This window comes from Lasioglossum baleicum, chromosome 1, assembly GCF_051020765.1.
Source record: "Lasioglossum baleicum chromosome 1, iyLasBale1, whole genome shotgun sequence".
NCBI lineage: Eukaryota > Metazoa > Arthropoda > Insecta > Hymenoptera > Halictidae > Lasioglossum > Lasioglossum baleicum.
Window position 1 is genome coordinate 24,196,902 of NC_134929.1, and position 16,037 is coordinate 24,212,938.

Sequence of the window (16,037 nt, forward strand, 5' to 3'; positions counted from 1 at the left end):
TTGCAGGCCAGTTTTTACGACGGTCATTGTATTCTTCGTAGCTGATTATTGCGCGACCAGAATCATAAACTAATATAAACGTGGTAAAAATTAACTACCTCTGTACCTGCTATGTACTGTCATATTGTCCTTTCCCGTTCGGATGGAAGGCCAGGGAAAACGGTCAACTCCAGGTTTTTATAGGCACTGAGACCGGAGTTGACCGTCGACGGTACATGCATTATGCTGGAGTTTTATAATACTTTTTATGATCCAAAACTATTTTTGTATGTATATTGCTTAAAAATGTTACTTAAATATTTTTAAAACATTAAAAAAACATTGTTAAACTCGTATGAGTAAACCATATACATAATAAGAAATTGAAAAAATAAAGTTTGACGTATGGAAAAAAAAAACCACTATCGACAGGATTCGAACCCCAGAGTATCCGCTCCGTAGTCGGACGCCTTAACCGCGGTGCCAACCGTCGATGTTGTAAGCGTTGCGAACATTCTGGTATATATCGCACAGAATACAATTTTTTCTTTCTCTCAAATCACATTTTTTAGGTAAAATAATTGCTTGTTCAGTGTAATAACGCTAAAAATTACTTAATATACGCACACGGTAAAGCCAACAAGTGTAACTTTCCTCCTCACAGCAAAAACGTCGAAAAAATTCGGTTTTTATTGTTTTTGACAATGATGCAGCCGAACAAAAAATCTAAAAAAAATTGACAACATTGCCTGTTATAGTACTTTATCAGGGAACCAAACAGCAAAATAGCATGTTTTCATATTTTTGAGAAAAAAATATTTTTCCGACTTTTTTGAGGTTTTTCATTTTTTACGACCACAGTTTGAAACAAAAAAATCTGAAAAAATTCTCAAAAATGCGCCTTGGGATCCAGAATGTGTCACATTTTTTTCAGAATTTTAGAACGCATTTTAGACCGGAAAATGCGCCGAAAACCGCAAAATCTATTTTTCCCTGTAACTACCCTCACGGGCAAGCTAGAGGGCTGAAATTTTACTCAGAGGGGTTTTTCTTGGCAAGCTTTCGAATGGTTCAATAGCCGTTGAAAAAGCTCTAAGGGCAGTTTTGACCATCTTAATCGGCTAGGCCCTTTTTGTTTACTTATTCTCTAGCGAACTAGTCGGTCTAACATCTTTAAAAAATTCAAGTCTTTTTGACCAATTTTTAAAAAGTTATGTGATTTTTAAGAGTGTCCACTTAATATTGCCGCTCTGACTGTATAAGATTAACATGTAAAAGAAATCCTAAAATACTGAATCCTGAGGCAGTAGAGTTATTAATTAACTAATCCAATCGATCATCATAAATCATCACGAAAGGCAAATTATGGTATGCTTATTTTATTAGCTTAGTTTTTTATTTGCTGTAATATTGACTGAATATAATTTTAGTACTATTTTAGTCGCAATATGTATTTAAAATATTTCTTTTTTTTTGCACAGGAAAGCATTCTTTTACGTGTTGAAGATTAAGACTAACACTAAAAATTATTGTTCACAACAAGTAAAAAATGGTTGAAAAACTATATTTGAACAATTCATTTTTTAACAAAAAATATCAATGAAAAGTTAGTAAAAATTATTGTTTAACAAATGCAAAAAATTTAATTATGTCTAGATAAGAATTTCTATTTTTTAAATATTTTTGGTGAAATTTCATTGCGATATCTCTAATAGTTCAAAAGTTATAACAAAATGATACCAACTTCTTCGATCCGTACCACTGTGCGACAATGTTTATTTTTAAATTTATTAAACAAAATTATATACAAAATTATTATAAATGTTCATAACAAATTCGATATATAATAATGGCATTCAATATGTAAATATTTGAACTTTTCTGCGCTTATTAGCAAGCTGAAAAACATGTTCGATTGTGGTTTAAGAGTGACCTTAAATAAATTGGGTTTTCATTGATGTAATGCGCAAAGGGTTGACCGTGATCATAGATATTCATCGACGCACGCATATACGTATGCGACCATTTCTATGGATACATAAGCCCACAACAAAGCCAAGGGCTGACGCTGTTGCACCGTTTGACAAGTTTTCCGAACAGATCTTCCGATATGATCGATGTTTGTCGCGATCGGAGATTCGAAATCGTTCAGTGTGCGATCGGTCTTGTTCTGGGAAGGAATTCTATTAAGGAGCTGCATACGTTTACAGCGAAATGACGATCCGTCGCGTTGCACTGCAGAGCATAGAAAGTACAGAGAAAGCTTTACTGTGGAGGATAAAATAATGTGTTACGATTACGAATAATCGCTTCAATCGAATATACCAGCAGGAAGCTTCAATTATGCACGGACTACGGTAAGATATAATAAATCCGATAGTGTTCTCAAAATTAGTTCTTTTCATTTATCAACGAATAAAATATATCAATGGAGCGCATATGTCAGTCGATTCGAGACGATTCCGCAATGCAAGATAAATTATATTATATTAAAAGTTTCTTTCGTTTTGGAGTCGTACAATACGCGGGTCTAGCGGACTAAGATTGGTCCAGCGCAGCTACCCCACCCACAATTTTTATTGATATTGTGTGGAAAACAATGGTTTTAGGTTGAAAGATAACCCCCTAAAATTTGAAGTTGCTAACCCTTCATAGAAGGATGATATGAGGGTAAATACCCTTAACTGTATCATTTTTTTTTCTCGGTTGTTAATTAAAATATTCGGATAAAAGAAAAACGAAAATACTCGAACTTACCTCCTTCATATTATACATTTTTTTCACCATTGTGAACAAATTATTAAGGGGTAGAAAAAAATCATTTAGTTTTTTAGGGGTGGGAATTGTAAGCAACCCTTCGAGTGACCATTTCCAAAAAATTCAAGAACAATGTTCTGTTGCTTATCTAACATATAAAAAAGTTTCAAGATGGTCGGATTGGTGGAACATAGTTAAATGTTGAAAAACAAATGAAATTACGTCATTATAATGGTACATATTATGTACACTGCAATGTTTCTTACGACATATTCAATGTAGCATTGATAACATTTGCGATTAATATGCCTCGAGTGAACTTTCACCCTTATAATATTGTTAGATTCCATTAAATATGTAGGATTCTTGAGGAATGGGGTCGGTCTTCCATTAATGCCTTTTAATAGCTAAAATACTATATTTCACTAAATACATAGTTAGACGCTCGCTGTTACGCTATTCACTCTCTAAACGCGCTCGGACAAACTCTGCCTCGCCCGCCGAACTTCCACGCTTTATACCTTTCACCCCCTTGCATTCATCTCGCTTGCACTCTGTCTCTCACATTCTTCCCTATCGTTCAGTTCTAAACACTTTTCGTTCACGCCTTCTCAGTTCTCAGTCACTCGAGTTTTCCAAACATACCGGCGCCGGTCCGTCTGCGTCGCAACATGATCCGGTCGCCCGCACGCACGCACAACGAACCATTCATCCTACAAATATTCAATATTTAAAATGTTATAATCCCTCATTAATTCCGCCAGATAGCATACTGCCTGGGTTAATTGATAGGTACCTGTAAATAATATTACATAAGTAGTATATAGTTTTATATGTTGTAATATTATACGTTACATATACCGGGTGTCTCAGACCACCCCTACCATCCATTTATAATCTAGAAAATAGGTTATTTTCAAAAATTCAAAGTGTTTCTTTCATAAATCAGATGCGCTGTATCAAATAATGATATTTTTAACTTCCGGTTTCGGCCGGAAATAGGTGATTGAGACCGGAAGTTACATTTTTCAAATGGAACATGGTATTTTTTATTACGGATTCGGATTCTATGCGAAAAAACGACGTCGCGTCGTTACTGTTCCTAATATCTAACATTCAGTGGAGTTCACAACGGTATCACCACCCTACATTTTTGTAAATAAAATCGTAATTAATAAAAAAATGTAAAATTCTTTTGCACGGGACCATCCCGGGAACATACTCTACAAGATGCAAAAGGTTTCGTTCCGATTGGTCCATCGATCTCTGCGTAATCGGTGAACATTCATAGAAAAAAAAGCGAAAAAAAGGCATATACAGATCGAATTGAGATCGAAACCTCCTTCTTTTACGAAGTCGGTTAAAAAGTTCACTCAAGGCATATTAATTCACTTGAAGGGTGGCTTGCAATTCCCACCCCTAAAAAACTAAATGATTTTTTCTACCCTTTAATAATTTGATCACAATGGTGAAAAAAATGTATGATAAAAGGAGGTAAGTTCGAGTATTTTCGTTTTTCTTTTATCCGAATATCTTAATTAACAACCGAGAAAAAAAATGATACATTTAAGGATATTTACCCTCATATCATCCCTATACGAAGGGTTAGCGACTTCAAATTTTGGGGGGTTATCTTTCAACCTAAAACCATTGTTTTCCACACAATATCAATAAAAATTGTGGGTGGGGTAGCTGCGCTGGACCAATCTTAGTCCGCTAGACCCGAGCTCGAATTACTTTTGAATCGCAGTGTGTATACAGGGTGAGTCCGAAGAAACAGAACACTTAAACATCTCCGTTACTTTTCGTTTTCCAAAAAACTTCTTAGGACAAAGTTACACTGTTGGAAGGGCCACATGTAACGGTGTAAGGGAAAAAATTTTCGAGGTCATTGTTTTATGAGATTTCAAGGTCATCGATACTTTTTTAAATAGAATGAGGTATTTTTTTAATACATCAATCGATGCAACTGGACATTTGTTATAAAAAAGTACTAACCTATGTATGGCGAAAAGTTAGTAGTTCAGGAGATATTTCAATTTAAATAACTCTAAAACACCATTACTGTCGTACTAAGACGTTACACAACTAAGTAAACGCTAACATCAATTTCAATTTCAATGTCAATTTTTCTATTTCAACTTCAATTTCAATATCAACTCTTCAACTTCATTTTCAACTTCAATTTTTCGATTTAAACTTTAATTTCAACTCTTCAATTTACACTAGCAAGTAGGAGTGCGCGGGTTCCCGCATATACGGGTTCGGGTCGAGCCGGAGAAAGTCGAGCGAGCTCGAGCGAGTACTCGAGACATCTGAATGTTCGAATAGCATGACAGCATCGAGTAGCTTGATCGCATCGGGTAGCTTGATCGCATCGGGTAGCTTGATCTCATCGGGTAGCTTGATCGCGTCGAGTACTTGATCGCGTCGGATGCTTGATCGTCACAGATAGCCGGAGACATTCGGATTACATTATTACATAGATTAGCCAAACTCGGACGCGATCTTTTTATACTCGTGATTAAACATACGATTCGTAATTCGCACTAATGCGGTCCTGAATTATGTACTCGGTTTTATAAGACGAAATATACAATATATATATATTTCGGTTGTGGATTTCGGTTTCGGCTATGATTCTGATGATTTCGATGATTTTTTATAATGTTATACAAATCAACATTTTGAACAAATAATTACAAAAATTTGTCCGTATATAATAATAATAATAATAATTAATAATAACAATAATAATAATAACAATAATAATAATAACAATAATAATAACAATAATAATACATAATAATAATAATTATTATTATAATAATACATAATAATAATAATAATTATTATTAAAGTATTATCTATTATTATTCTTTATTTGAACAATTTTTTAAATAAGTAATCTTTTATAATATTTTTAAATAAGTACTCTTTTATAATATTTTTAAATAAGTAATCTTTTATAATATTTTTAAATAAGTAATCTTTTATAATATTTTCACAAGAACGCTAACAGTCGAATGATTTTAATGGCTTTGTTCACGCGACAGAAACGTGCAATTTCCGCACGTCGTTTGTTTTAGCCTTTCCTTTGTTTTGACGGTTAAAACGACTTTGTTGCATTTCAGATTATTGAGATACAGCTAATGTCCGATACTAGGTACCGTCCGGGGCTAGGGGAACTCCCCTATATAAATATATTTTGTATATATATATATACATATATATATATATATTACAGATATTTATTTATTTAAATAATCGTTTTGACAATAAATTCTTATTGAAACAATAATTCAAATAATGTAAAATAAACAAGTTTCTATACATTATAAAAATTTATTTATTTAAAAATTGTTTAAATAAATAATAATAAATAGCTATATAAATAATAAGTATACAAACGGATTTGTATACATTATATTTTGCAGCATAAAAATTTATTTAAATAATTGTTTAAATAATAAATACGTATTTAAATAATGAGTATATAAATAAAATTGTATATATTATAAAAGATTACTTATTTAAAAAATTGTTCAAATAAAGAATAATAATAGACAATAGTTTAATAATACATAATAATACAAATTTTTGTAATTATTTGTTCAAAATGTTGATTTGTATAACATTATAAAAAATCATCGAAATCATCAGAATCATAGCCGAAACCGAAATCCACAACCGAAATATATATATATTGTATATTTCGTCTTATAAAACCGAGTACATAATTCAGGACCGCATTAGTGCGAATTACTAATCGTATGTTTAATCACGAGTATAAAAAGATCGCGTCCGAGTTTGGCTAATCTATGTAATAATGTAATCCGAATGTCTCCGGCTATCCGTGACGATCAAGCATCCGACGCGATCAAGCTACCCGATGCGATCAAGCTACTCGATGCGATCAAGCTACTCGAACATTCAGATGTCTCGAGTACTCGCTCGAGCTCGCTCGACTTTCTCCGGCTCGACTGGACTGTCGGGTTCCCGTAAATTTCGGGAACCCGCGCACTCCTAATATATATACAATATTTATATAGGGGGAGTTCCCTAGCCCCGGACGGCACCTAGTATCGGACATTAGCTGTATCTCAATAATCTGAAATGCAACAAAGTCGTTTTAACCGTCAAAACAAAGGAAAGGCTAAAACAAACGACGTGCGGAAATTGCACGTTTCTGTCGCGTGAACAAAGCTATTAAAATCATTCGACTGTTAGCGTTCTTGTAAAAATATTACAAAAGATTACTTATTTAAAAATATTATAAAAGATTACTTATTTAAAAAATTGTTCAAATAAAGAATAATAATAGATAATAGTTTAATAATACATAATAATACAAATTTTTGTAATTATTTGTTCAAAATGTTGATTTGTATAACATTATAAAAAATCATCGAAATCATCAGAATCATAGCCGAAACCGAAATCCACAACCGAAATATATATATATTGTATATTTCGCCTTATAAAACCGAGTACATAATTCAGGACCGCATTAGTGCGAATTACTAATCGTATGTTTAATCACGAGTATAAAAAGATCGCGTCCGAGTTTGGCTAATCTATGTAATAATGTAATCCGAATGTCTCCGGCTATCCGTGACGATCAAGCATCCGACGCGATCAAGTACTCGACGCGATCAAGCTACCCGATGCGATCAAGCTACCCGATGCGATCAAGCTACCCGATGCGATCAAGCTACCCGATGCGATCAAGCTACCCGATGCGATCAAGCTACTCGATGCGATCAAGCTACTCGAACATTCAGATGTCTCGAGTACTCGCTCGAGCTCGCTCGACTTTCTCCGGCTCGACTCGACTGTCGGGTTCCCGTAAATTTCGGGAACCCGCGCACTCCTACTAGCAAGTAAACGCTAACGTCCTAGTACGACAGTAATGGAGTTTTAGAGTTATTTAAATTGAAATATCTCCTGAACTACTAACTCTTCGATATACATGGGTTAGTACTTTTTTATAACAAATGTCTAGCTGCATCGATTGATGTATTAAAAAATACCTCATTCCATTAAAAAAAAATATCAATGACCTTGAAATCTTGTAAAAAAATGACCTTGAAAATGTTTTCCCTTACACCGTTACATGTGGCCCTTCAAACAGTGTAACTTTGTCCTAAGAAGTTTTTTTGTACAAAGAAAACGTAACGGAGATATTTAGGTGTTCTGTTTCTTCGGACTCATCCTGTATGTACATAGAAACACGACTGTATCGTTATCGAGAAAAACTTGGTTGCCGAATAATTCAGTGGGAAAATTTAGAGCCGAGCATAATATAATGGGTCTCAGCACCAATCGTTGGTTGGAAGCGCTTTGGGAGCCAGGAGCTAAATTGTATACCTTACCAAATGCTCTCGATATGCTCGATGTCACCGGAGATGGAGACGCCAGGCTCATTTGCGTTGACTTGGGTGCACTGGGTGCTAATTCGACGAAGGTGTGCACTGCTTAAAAGACCTCAAATAAGTTAAGAAATCTGTAAGCTTTGTATATTTAAGTATACCGTCCTTCTATATTCTCGAAAATCAGATACGAGTTTACAAAGGAGGTGACCAAGTCACCGAGCACAATATGGTTGATCGATCCTGCGGGGTAGTTGGCTTGTACACCGAAAACGGCGAGCCGCGGTCATCGGTGTTGGCTGTCGGTGGCGGTTCGAGTGTTTACATTTTCAAGAATATGAGGCCCTATTATAAATACTGCTTGCCGCACATCGATGTCCACCCGAAAGAGCGGGAGGTTTGAACAATCTGATTTTAACCTTCGATTAACATGCGAATGCATTTTACAATAACTTTGATCGATGCACCTCACAGATCTGGCACAAAGCAGGATTAGAAGATGAACTGAACGTGCTCACGCTAGCCGATGAGCTCGAATTATTGTTGAAGGAACTCGGGGCAGGATTCATCTCGCCGCGGTCCTTAAAGTTCCTCTCCATGGATCCGAACTTGAGGGCGAGCTTCGCGGAACAATACAAAATGATCCCACTGATTAAAACCAACGCGTTGTCCGCAATTTCCGTAATTCGGAAAGACTCCTGGTCGAATCCTGCTAGCGGTTGTATCGTGCTTGGTACGGAATTTGGGGAGGTTCTTGTTCTGGACCCTCGGTAATAGATTCGTTGATCTAATACCCACATCTCCGAATCATACTTACGTTCGCGCGATGTTTGATAAATCTCTAGATAAGCATTGAACTGAATTTTCCTATAGAACGTTCACTGCCATGGATAAGCATGTGCTCGAATGGGCCCCGGTAGCGTTCGCGTGCACCGGATTGTGGACAGGCGATGGTAAAATACTAATTATCGGGAGGGACGGTAAAATAGGCGTGATAAGAAGAGGATCGCCCGTGAAACTTTGGGAGAACCTGCCGGCGCCGGCTGTGGCTATTTCAATTCTTAACAACGACAATGTCGCGGTGACACTTATGGATGGTACCTTGGTTGGTCTTTCCAAAAAGGTATGCATCTTGCACTTGGAAGAGAATACTTGACGCGCACAACGCGTTCAACGCAGTTTCAAGATGAATATTAATCCCGCAGGGCATCAAACTATGGCACGTTGATATTCCAGGAGCGATTCTGGACTCAACGAGTTTACCGGTGCCACAAATTGGGCTGTCTTTGCTTGCCGTGAGTACTGCAGGCTACGGTATTCGTGTGTACAATGGAAAGCACCACGTGGACACGTTGAAGATCATGGAACCGGTGTCAGCGTTGAAGGTATATAATAAGGGGAGTGTAGAGGGAAATGGAAGGACTACAATTTTTAACTTTGGGACTTTGTTTGGACTAGTTAGGAGGTAAACATACTAAAAGTCCCTACTCTTAGGAGGTGAGCGGGGTGCAGGGGAGCACGTATGTAGAAGGTCCCCTTTTTCGGTTTTCGATAAGACCATTCTATACACAAAATTAAAGCTGACTAAATGTGCCATAAGATTGACCGCATTCAGTTTTTCGCTATCTCGTATACTTTCCGAGATATCCGCGCTCAAAGTTCATTAATTGTGCTAAAGAGTTAGCTAGTCAAATGAGGCATTTCTCTTTCACAATTAATGAACTTTGAACGCGGATATCTCGGAAACTATGCGAGATAGCGAAAAACTGAATCCAATCAATCTTGTGGCACATTTTATCACCTTTAATTTTGTATAGAATGGTCTTATCGGTAGGACGCATAGTTTCCGAGATATAAGCGAAAAACCGAAAAAGGGGACCTTCTACGTGCCTCCCTGCACCCCGCTCACCTCCTAGGAGTGGGGACTTTTAGTATGTTTACCTCCTAACTAGTCCAAACAAAGGCACGAAGTTAAAAATTGTGTTCCTACCATTTCCCTCTAGAACTTTTCGTTGACTGGACTAGTAATATTTCTTTCGTTTTGAACAGTCGATCGGTTCTTTATCGTTCCTTTCTTGTTTCAGTATGGTCGAATGGGTCAAGAGGAACGAACGATGGCGATGATCACCGTGGGCGGCGGCCTTTGCGTCAAGATCTTAAAAAGGACCGCAGACTTCAGCATCCACGGTACGACAACAACCTCGGTGATCAACGATGGATCAAAGTTCTCAATTCCGAAGAAAACGCGATTATTCGTCGAGCAAACGATACGAGAACGATCGGAGGCGAAGAAGATCCACAGCACGTTTCAGCAGGGTCTTCTTCGGCTGCGATTAATAGTCGCGAAAAAGGCAATGGAATCTTTAAACGAGAGTCAAGATGCTGGACCGCGCTTGATCACGATGGAAGCTACCGTTTTGGGACTGGGACCGAATTATCAGATTCGTATCTTGCTGACGAATGTGTCCGACGAAATGTCCGACACGGGATTATACATCGTTTGCAGAAGCGAGGACACGGATGTCAGGCCACGCGTTATGGATGTCCCTTTACTGCCAAGTGGAATACCCATCCCCATGGCTTTGAACGCAATCATAACCAGCAGAATATCGGGAAGAGTGCATATCTTGCTGTGCAAGAGATCCAGGACGAAGCCGATTAATGTGACAACAGTGGTGTTGCCGGCTGCTGAGGAAGATATCGAAGTGTAATTTTGAAATATTTTCTACAACAGAGGTCTGTAGCTGATATCTTGTATTACCTAGTGCAGTCCGAAAAGTGAAATGAGATCATTTCCTACAAACTTTTCGTTTTAAAGTGATTACTTCGGAAAGAAAGGATTGTACAAAACTTTCATTTCTATTCTTATATACATATGTCGGGACATGACGGAAGCGACGCAACCCGTTGACAGAGACGCGTAACGCTTGCTTATTGTAAAAGACAATTATGTTATCTCTTGGAATTATACGTCCGTGTAGGACTAAGTTTAGTTTTAAAAATAACGGTTTGGAGATTTCGGTTATGCGTTTACGGTCGAACGGCTGCGAGTCAGATGCTTGACCGTACCTTAGTAATTGCCCAGCGAAAAGGCAATAAAACGTTTCCCGTTTACCTGCATCCCTCATCGTGCGCGGCGCAAGGAGAGATGCGAGATAGGGTCCCTGGAAGGGATGGGCTGGGGCAGTGGCGCACCCAGGTTGTAATCTTGGGGGGGGCCGAGTTGAACCCAGCCCTAGGTTTTGCGTGATGACCTTTTTTTTAAGCCAAAATATCTATCGTCGGTACCCAGGGCTATTCCGCGAGTCCGCGATTTTAATTTTGGAAGCTGAACATTTTTTTCTTGGTGGGGGACTTGGCCCCCTGGCTCCCCCCCTGGGTGCGCCACTGGGCTGGGGCCTTGTTGAACGTGACCACGAGGGGCAGAATGTTTTTGGCTGCGCTACAGTGAAGAGCGTTTGATCTTGGTAGACAGCTAGTCGTCGCGAGTGGAAGCGAAAAGAGTCAGACGTAAGATCGTGTAAGGAGATTCTGCCAGCCTCGTGGGCTCGTTGACGTGACTCCCCGTTGCGCTACGGGTCGAGGGTTGTAGTGTTTAACGGTGATCGTTGTTTCCCGGTTTATTTAATTCCGCGCGTGCGAAGACAATGAGTGATCCGGTGGAGAACGTCTCCGGTCAAACCCTAGCGGGCCCGATGGACAACCTTTCCAATCAGCCTCCGACATATACATAATACATATACATATATGTACGTATTATATTTTATATGTATGTTCTGCAGGTTTGCACGGGAACAGATGGGAGGGATTCATGCTTTATGTGTTTTCCAGTTTTATCGAACTATATATAGTTGCTAAGTGACGCAATGTCATTTCAAACGAATTGTACGTGTTTATCTTTGCTGCGGCTGCGGGTAGCGGCCACTTCTGGTCAGTTCTATCTCGATCGTTTACCACGGAATAAAAGTCCGTATACATATTATATTGTATTATACTATATGTATGTATACTATATTTATGGAAAGCTTATTTTATAATTACATGGTGTAAAATTTTATCTCAATACTTGTTCATGTTTTGTAAGTGATTATATCCCAACCAGCACAGATACAGCTCAAAGATAGCAGAAAGATGTCTGCCGCTAGACATTCAAATGTCTGAAAGATGTCTGCGAATGTCTCCGGAAAGTCTCTACAAGGGCTCCGGAAGGTCGTTTGTTACAAAGTTGCCTGTCTTAAAGTGGTCTTGAGAATGACTGTTAGTCGTGTTTCAGGCATTGTAGAGACATGTTCCACGACTTTGTCGGGCATCTTTTAGGCGACTTTCAGAAGTCTCTTGAGCTTGTTAGAGAGACGTATTAATGCGAAAAGGGAGTGGGAGGGAAAAATCAATTTACGATAATAGTTTAAAGTAAACGAACAAATAGTTTATTATAATAATATATGTACTATTTATAAAATAAAAATATATATAAAATAATATATATAAAACATTAAAATTAATATATTAAATTCTAATATATATTAGAAATAAAGTATTAAAATTAAAATACAATATCACGCACTTAAAACATTAAAATTAATACACTTAAATTAAAATATAAAAATTGAATAAAATATACAGTTGAAACATCAGAATCAGTATACAGGGTGGTCCACGCAACTTGCACACCTATAATAACTTCCAAAGTATGCGTTGCACGAAAAAGTTTTGTATACAGAAGTTGCATGGTCTGAAGGGGTACATTATGTAGTGTATTATTTTTTTACAGGTGGACGCGTAAAGGACATGTGAAGGTCAACTTAATTTTTTTAAATGGAATGAGGTATTTTTTAATACATCAATGATGCAGCTGGACCTATGTATGTCGAAAAGTTAATAGTTCAGGAGATATTTCAATTTAAATAACTCTAAAATACCATTACTGTCGTACTAAGACGTTACATAAGTAAGTAAACATTAACGTCTTAGTACGACAGTAATGGTATTTTAGAGTTATTTAAATTGAAATATCCCCTGAACTACTAATTTTTCGACATACATAGGTTAGTACTTTTTTATAATGAATGTCCAGCTGCATAATTGATGTATTAAAAAATACCTCATTCCATTTAAAAAAATTAAGTTGACCTTCACATGTCCTTTACGCGTCCATCTACAAAAAAGCTACTAACATCTGATTAATGCTTATTCAGGGGGCCTGTTTCTGGCGCCTCACCCTGTATACTAAAATTAAAAAATATAAAAATTAAAATAAAATATAAAAGTGAAAATAAAATATTACTGATAATGTCTGTGGTTGTAAGGAAAAACGCCGCATGTCACAATTTCAAAAATTCGAGTTTATGCATTCATTGAGCTTTAGACTTTAGAGTATAGGATTTACAGTAGCGGACAAAAGTTTAAGACCGCTCTAAAGAAGACGATAACTTTTTTAATATTGTACTATACGATTTGAACTTTTTTTGGGAAGCTAGAGCAATTAGTTTACTAAAGGATGTGAAAAGAAATTTTTTCAAAAATTGCAATTTATCGTCTTCTTTAGAGCGGTCTTACACTTTTGTCCGCTACTGTACATATTTACCAGAAAAAGAGTCATGGAAACATGTTTGGAAGGCTCAGACAACAATGCAATTTAACCAACGTCCTATGTCAAAGCATTAGCGATCGAAAGTGAAAGTATATGTGACATGCGGCGTACTTCCTGTGACAACCACAGATATATTAAAATTAAAATCAATTTGTGACTCGCTTTAAACGGTCTGTCGCCCGCTTCAGCCACAACTGGACGGACTGTTCATGTGTTTTGCGGCTGCCGTCCACTTTGGCTTTCTCCGCTGCACCTTGAATAAGAATATCTTTGTTTATTAATTTGCACATGAATAATCATTATAATAATAATATTAAAATAAGGGTGATAATTACATATAACAAGGCTGGCCGTTCGATAATTTGCAAACGGTTTTTTGCCCTTTCGGCCCAATCAGCTATAGCAGACCGCCATGCCAGCACGTCAGTCATAATGATACCTAGACTTTCCTGGCGAAGTTGTAGCTGTTGTGCCCCCCGTATTGTGCACTTCTGCTGCCTAAAATAAAAAATTGTTATGTAGCATATCACATTCTGCTAATTTAATGAAAATGAAAGATAAATGTCAGTATAATTTTAAGTGTATTTATTAAACAAGTCGCTGGTCTCTTCGGCCTCCTTTGCTTTTCTTCTAGCCTTCGTGTAGTCGTCTAGAAGCATTATATAATTATTATTTTAATTGTACATGTATGGTGTGTAACTACTTTAACTTACCAAAGGTACTGTTTTTGAAGATCTTTACAGAAAAGTACTCCCACTAAGGTTGAGGCAGTTCACATTGTTGGATTGCGTTGCTCAATTTTGATTTGTGTACCGGTGGCCAATAACATTTGTCGCCTTCCAGCCAACTATTTGGCACTGCTTCTACCGTTCCGTCCGCCAAAAATTGGACAACGGTCCATGTATTTGTAGGCATCTCCATTTGTGTGTATATATTCTAAGAATTGAAAAGTATGGTAAAATTTAGAGACTAATTTAAACATATATGTAATTACGACGTAAATATAATTAATTAGAGAATATATTTAGAAAAATAGCAAATAGAATGAAGGAATGGAAATATGATCAATTTTTGTTCATTTTTTGATTTCACACTTATTTACACATTAGGGCGGTAGACTCGTTTCCAGGATTGCAATCAATTGCAATCCCACACCCTTGCAATCCTGGAAAAAGCAGTCTACCCCCTTACAATACCGAAAGTAAATACTTTCTTTGACTTTCTTGCCAACCCAATAGTAAACTTCGAATATAGCGGAAGGGCATCAGCAAAAAACACTAACGGTAACAAATAACAGCAATGGAAGTACTTACTTTTGTAAATATACACTCGTCGGATAAATTATCACTATTACAATACACTAATACAATTAGACACTTCTCTAAACCGACCAGGGGGTGTCGACCAGTGTCGACCATGTGCGCCGGACCAGAAATAGTAACTTCAACAGCGCCACTCGGGGTGAACTACGAAGACAGAGAAGCAGATATGTTTCTCGCAGGAAAGACACTTCGATCACGCGGGTAAGCCGCATTTCGCGAAGAAGCAATATTTTTTTATGCTCTTTGTGTTGAAATATTCTCTGCATTATTGCGGGGTCCCGTACAGAGCCCTTTTTTGCAATTTGGCTCTTGGAACTTTGTAAACAACAAAAGTGTACGTTTTTATGGAAGAACTTTTTTTCTGTACACTTTTTCCAAATGCTCTTTGCGTTGAAATACTCTCTGTATTATAGCGGATTAGCATGCAGAGCTCTTTTTTCGAAAAAGTGTACAGAAAAAAGTTCTTCCTTAGAAGCTGTATCCCCCTACTCCACCCCACTCTTTACCGGCGGCGTAGGAAAAACAACGTCTCCGGAAAATGTCTCTCAGTCGCCAAAAAGATATCCTTTATGGAGACGTTGCTTTTACGACTGAAATGAGACAGCTGAAAGACGTTCACTCTCTGCTGTGAAAACAACGTCTCCATAAAGACATCTTTTTGACGACTAAAAGACGTATCTTTGGGACATAGACGTTCAGACGGGACGACGACATGAAACAGACATCTATGAGACGATGTGTGCTGGTTGGGTATATATATATATATATATATATACAGTCCAATTCTGAAAAAGTAAACGAAACGAGTCGAGTCAGTCAATACATGATTAATTCAATCTCAATATTTCATCTCTGTTTAAATATAATGCTTCCTGTTTCTATAATCATTTTAAAGCTGAATAAATGTTTTTTCGATTTAAATAAATAAACTGTTATTTATTGATAGCAAACAAAATAATAATTGTTGTTGAAAATTGAGTTTCCTATTAAACGCTATTTTTATCTTGAAATTTATTA

General features: G+C 37.1%; 1 protein-coding gene and 1 long non-coding RNA gene across 3 annotated transcripts; one reads left to right on the top strand and one right to left on the bottom strand.

The window, feature by feature from the left end:
* Window positions 1-375: 375 nt before the first annotated feature.
* On the top strand, window positions 376-12,804 carry LOC143214840 (BBSome complex member BBS1-like). 2 transcript variants are annotated; one of them, XM_076436320.1, is made up of 7 exons: window positions 376-2,336; window positions 8,016-8,203; window positions 8,296-8,505; window positions 8,583-8,878; window positions 8,982-9,231; window positions 9,314-9,493; window positions 10,193-12,804. In XM_076436320.1, exons 2-7 carry the CDS (start codon window positions 8,045-8,047, stop codon window positions 10,817-10,819), a joined length of 1,722 nt encoding a protein of 573 aa, XP_076292435.1. In that variant the 5' UTR covers window positions 376-2,336; window positions 8,016-8,044; the 3' UTR covers window positions 10,820-12,804. The 2 variants fall into 2 exon arrangements, with proteins under 2 accessions (XP_076292435.1, XP_076292427.1); XM_076436312.1 differs by having other exon boundaries at window positions 8,029-8,203.
* A 446-nt stretch (window positions 12,805-13,250) lies between these two features.
* LOC143214886 (uncharacterized) lies at window positions 13,251-15,169 on the bottom strand. Its single transcript, XR_013010237.1, has 4 exons — window positions 15,012-15,169; window positions 14,412-14,634; window positions 14,034-14,347; window positions 13,251-13,951 (listed from the first exon to the last, which is right to left on the bottom strand). It is a non-coding gene; the product is annotated as an uncharacterized LOC143214886 (long non-coding RNA).
* Between the last annotated feature and the right edge of the window lie 868 nt (window positions 15,170-16,037).

Excerpts from the sequence above, each read along its gene's own strand:
- LOC143214840 (XM_076436312.1), top strand. Across the intron at positions 9,232-9,313 it reads TGGTTGGTCTTTCCAAAAAG|GGCATCAAACTATGGCACGT; the intron begins GTATGCATCTTG and ends TTAATCCCGCAG. Across the intron at positions 9,494-10,192 it reads AACCGGTGTCAGCGTTGAAG|TATGGTCGAATGGGTCAAGA; the intron begins GTATATAATAAG and ends TTCTTGTTTCAG.